This window comes from Eupeodes corollae, chromosome 2 (assembly GCF_945859685.1).
Source record: "Eupeodes corollae chromosome 2, idEupCoro1.1, whole genome shotgun sequence".
NCBI classification, from domain to species: domain Eukaryota; kingdom Metazoa; phylum Arthropoda; class Insecta; order Diptera; family Syrphidae; genus Eupeodes; species Eupeodes corollae.
In genome coordinates this window covers 112,150,834-112,154,782 of record NC_079148.1, presented here as the reverse complement: position 1 = coordinate 112,154,782, position 3,949 = coordinate 112,150,834, and the positions used below count along the sequence as shown (strand labels likewise).

General features: G+C 31.1%; 1 protein-coding gene across 1 annotated transcript; it reads right to left on the bottom strand.

The window, feature by feature from the left end:
• Positions 1-1,693: 1,693 nt before the first annotated feature.
• On the bottom strand, positions 1,694-3,679 carry LOC129945272 (leucine-rich repeat-containing protein 15-like). The gene is made up of 3 exons (XM_056054929.1): positions 3,397-3,679; positions 2,915-3,330; positions 1,694-2,854 (listed from the first exon to the last, which is right to left on the bottom strand). Exons 1-3 carry the CDS (start codon positions 3,605-3,607, stop codon positions 1,850-1,852), a joined length of 1,632 nt encoding a protein of 543 aa, XP_055910904.1. The 5' UTR covers positions 3,608-3,679; the 3' UTR covers positions 1,694-1,849.
• Between the last annotated feature and the right edge of the window lie 270 nt (positions 3,680-3,949).

Sequence of the window (3,949 nt, the reverse complement as noted above, 5' to 3'; positions counted from 1 at the left end):
CAACATTTATGTGTTTAAATTGTTAGTACAATTTTGTTTATAGTAAAAATAAAATTAAAATAAAATGTTACCAAATGCCTCCATCGATGCATACAATTATTTTGGAGGTAATATCATTTTTTCCGTACCACGTCACAATATACTTATAACATACAATTTGGCGGACATCGCGACGCGTCGCTGGCTATATTGGTTCCTGAGACATTCGGGGGCAACCAAATGTTTGACTTTTTTTTCAAATTATTATTATGAAAAAAAAACACATGACAGATTTACTTAAAACCCTTTCAGCTCATCTTGATATCTAAGAAAGAAAAATAAGTTTCTAGCATCTGATTGGCCAGCTGACAAACATTTTTTTGTTCAATTAAGGCAACTTTATTGGAAAGTTAATCAAGAAAAATCAAGTGTCAAGTGTACTTATGTCAAAATGACAGTTGATGATGGTTTTTCATACAACTTAAAGCTGAACTTTTGTACTCTTCGGTTTATTCAAATATTTGATGTTTTGTATAAAAAGGTTCCTTGTCGAATTGGAAAAAAAAGAGGCTGGGATGCGACCCACACTGATAACTTCCCATCCCGTCTGTCAATTTGTCTTGCTTAAAAGTTTGTCTATTTGTACTCGTATCAATTTTTACCAATTTTGCATACTATTATTTGTAGATTTTATTTTTTATGAAAAAACGGATTGTATATAGAAATTACTGAATATCGAAAACAATATTTTCTGTGAAATAAAATAAGTTTGAAGCCAATATTTTTAATTTTTGAAAAGCTATTTGAGTCCAAAGTAAATTTTTACCAAGTTTTCTTCTTTTTAGAGTTTTCTTTTTTTTTTAAAAAACTGTAAATTCAATTTTTTCAAAATTTTATCGAATGTTTATATGATAAAATTAGTTTGAAGCCAATATTTCAAAGTTTTGAAAAGATATTTGAGTCGAAAATCGATTTTTACCAACTTTTATTATTTTTGTTTAGGTTTTTATTTTTTGTAAAAAAAAACTGTCAATTCCATTTTTCTCAACATTTTTCAGAATGTTGAAAACAATATTTTTTATAAGATAAAATAAGTTTAAAGCCTAAATTTCAAGTTTTTGAAAAGATATTTCAATCGATATTCAATTTTTATCAAAAGTGAAACAAATTATTCCACTGATTTGTGTTCCAATTTCACACAATTCCAATGACAGATTTCTGTCAGTAAACATTTTTCGATAGATGTCAATCAGGAATTTTTTTTCAATGACAGACATTTTGTATGATAGCTATAATAACTATTACTGGCCCCTAAAGAATGCGGTTGACTGTAAATGAAGTCCCTTATGTTGTCTGAACTTGCCGCTAGGTAGCATTTGTGTACAATGGCTGTGTACCTATATGAACCATTCTATGATAATATTTTGTACTAAAATAACATATTTAAAAAATTCCTCTGTGTACATAATCGAAGAAAAATTATCATTTTCTACATACTTTTCACGTTGATCTTAAAAAACGTGCAGACATTTCTTCGTAAAATTCAATTAATTAGCTTACACAAAATAAACAATTTGACAGGCTTAAGTAAGTTAAAATAGATAACGCGGTTAAGGTCATTCGCTAATCGTCAACAAAAAAGATCGATTGATACTCATTTCAAATAGACGCATTGTTTCAAAAAAATAAATAATTCATATAAAAATAAACATCCTTATCTTAAACATCAATTTTGTTTTAATAATTGCATAAAGTGTACTATATAAAAATTATTAAATTAATTTCGAATAAAGCTTATCAGCTTATCAGTCTCTTAAAATAGAAATATCATTGAGCACTTATCAAGTAATTAGTATTTAATATAATTATTTTATTCTTCATCCTCGTTCTCATTCGAACCAACCATTTTATCGTAAATGTCTGAAATTCCATATTCTTGAGTTATTTTTAAATCTCGAACACAAGCTTTTATTGGTGTCACTACACAAAGTGGTTTCCTTCCATCGTAATATCCATTATTGCGCTGATACTCAATTCGTCTTGCCTCCAAAAACCCAACTATCCAATCCAGACATGGACACTGCCATGGGTTACCTTCAATAGATATCTTTTTGAGATATGGAAATGTAGCATTAACTTCTGGCAAAAATGAAAGTTTATTGTGATCGATAAGTAACTCTGTGAGATCATTGAAACCCTCAAGAACATCAGCAGGAATTTCTTCGATATAATTGTTTCCGAGGTGAAGTTTCTTCAGCTTTTTCAAGGGTGTAAACATTCGAGAGTCTAATTTGTCATGGGAATTATGTCCCAAACTTAAATAATCAATGCTACTGAGACCCGAAAATGTGTTGTAGGCTAATGTCTTGAGGTTGTTTTTATTGAGCAGAAGTTTCCTCAGCCGTGGCATGGATTCAGCAAAAACATTTTTATTCAAAGTTATCAAGCTGTTTCCAGTTAATTCAATGGTATCCAAGCTAAGTAGGGAAGAGAATGTATTCTCACCAATTGTTTCGATATTGTTATCGCACAAATAGAGCTTTCGAAGTGATCGAAGTCCAGAAAACGAAGTCGAGTCAAGAGTTTTCAAGGAATTACCAGAAAGATTTAGGTTTTGCAGAAGACTTAAATGCTGAAATGGTTGTCCTGAAAAGCTGACGATGTTATTCTGGCTCAAGTCCAACTGTGTTAGTTTAACTCGAGTAAATCCTACAAAAATGTTTGAAGTTAATGATTCGATGCTGTTTCTGGACAAATTCAAGGCCTTCAAGTTAGACAAGCCCTGGAATGCACGATCTTCAATTTTTCTTAGAGGATTCGAAGCAATACTAAGTACTTTAAGTTGTCCCAACTTTGAAAAGCTGTTTGATGGTATCTAAAAAAAGACAACGTGCAATGATCATCCACTAATACATTTCTATTTTGATATACACACCACTTCAATTAAATTGTCATTGATAGTTAAATGTTCCAACTTTGTGACTTCACCCAACGAGATTGTTTTCAGAAGGTTGTTGTTCAAATTCAAATACTCCAATTGTTGAAGCGCTTGGAATGTATTCTGCTGTAAGGTTTCCAAATGATTGTGTGATAAATTCAACGATCGCAGATTCGTTAAAGTATCTAATGAAGAACGTTCGATCATGTTGAACTGGTTATGGCTAGCATCTAAGAACTGGAGTGTACTGCGTGGATTGAAGTAACTTATTTTTAGAATAGACCACTGCGTTCCAGATATATTCAAACTTTGTAACGATCTCAGATCCTTAAATCCATGATCGGAAGCGATTATGTTACCAGCACCGGAAAGATCAAGTTTCTCAATTACATTCAAGTATTTTGCTTCATGTTCTATAATTCAAAGATTCATAAAACAAAAATTATAGTTGATGAAATCATAAAAATGCACTTCCTTACCTCTGACAAAAAAGGTATCTCCAATATTGTTAACTATTGTTACATCTTTCCATTCAGGTTTCATTTCTTTAGAAAGATCTGCCAGTGAGGCTAAATTAGTACAAATTACACTGCCTACATTTTCATTTGATTGACAATTTTGTGCTTTTACAAACGGGTTTAGAATATAAAATAAAACCCAAACAAACTTTGACAGCGAAAAAGCTGCCATTCTTCTTATAGAAAATGAGATTCAAATTGTGCCGTGCGTGTAGTGGCAGTAAGATGTTGATTCTAAGGTGGTTAAACGACAACTGTTAAGGTGAGATTTTCTAGAAGTAGAATCTCCTCTGAGTTTTTACTGATCGCTAATGGATATGAAGAGTAACTGAGAGTATGTTCTATTTTAAGCGGTTGTGTTCACATTCTATTTATTTTAACCGAAAAATGTGCTTTAAAGAGATTTTGGATTTTAAAAATATAACTAACTAAGAGCGGTGTGAATAAAAACGAGTACGAAGAGTATTTATTTACAAGTAAAGTGTAACGAGTATTTAAACTCCAAGTAAACCGA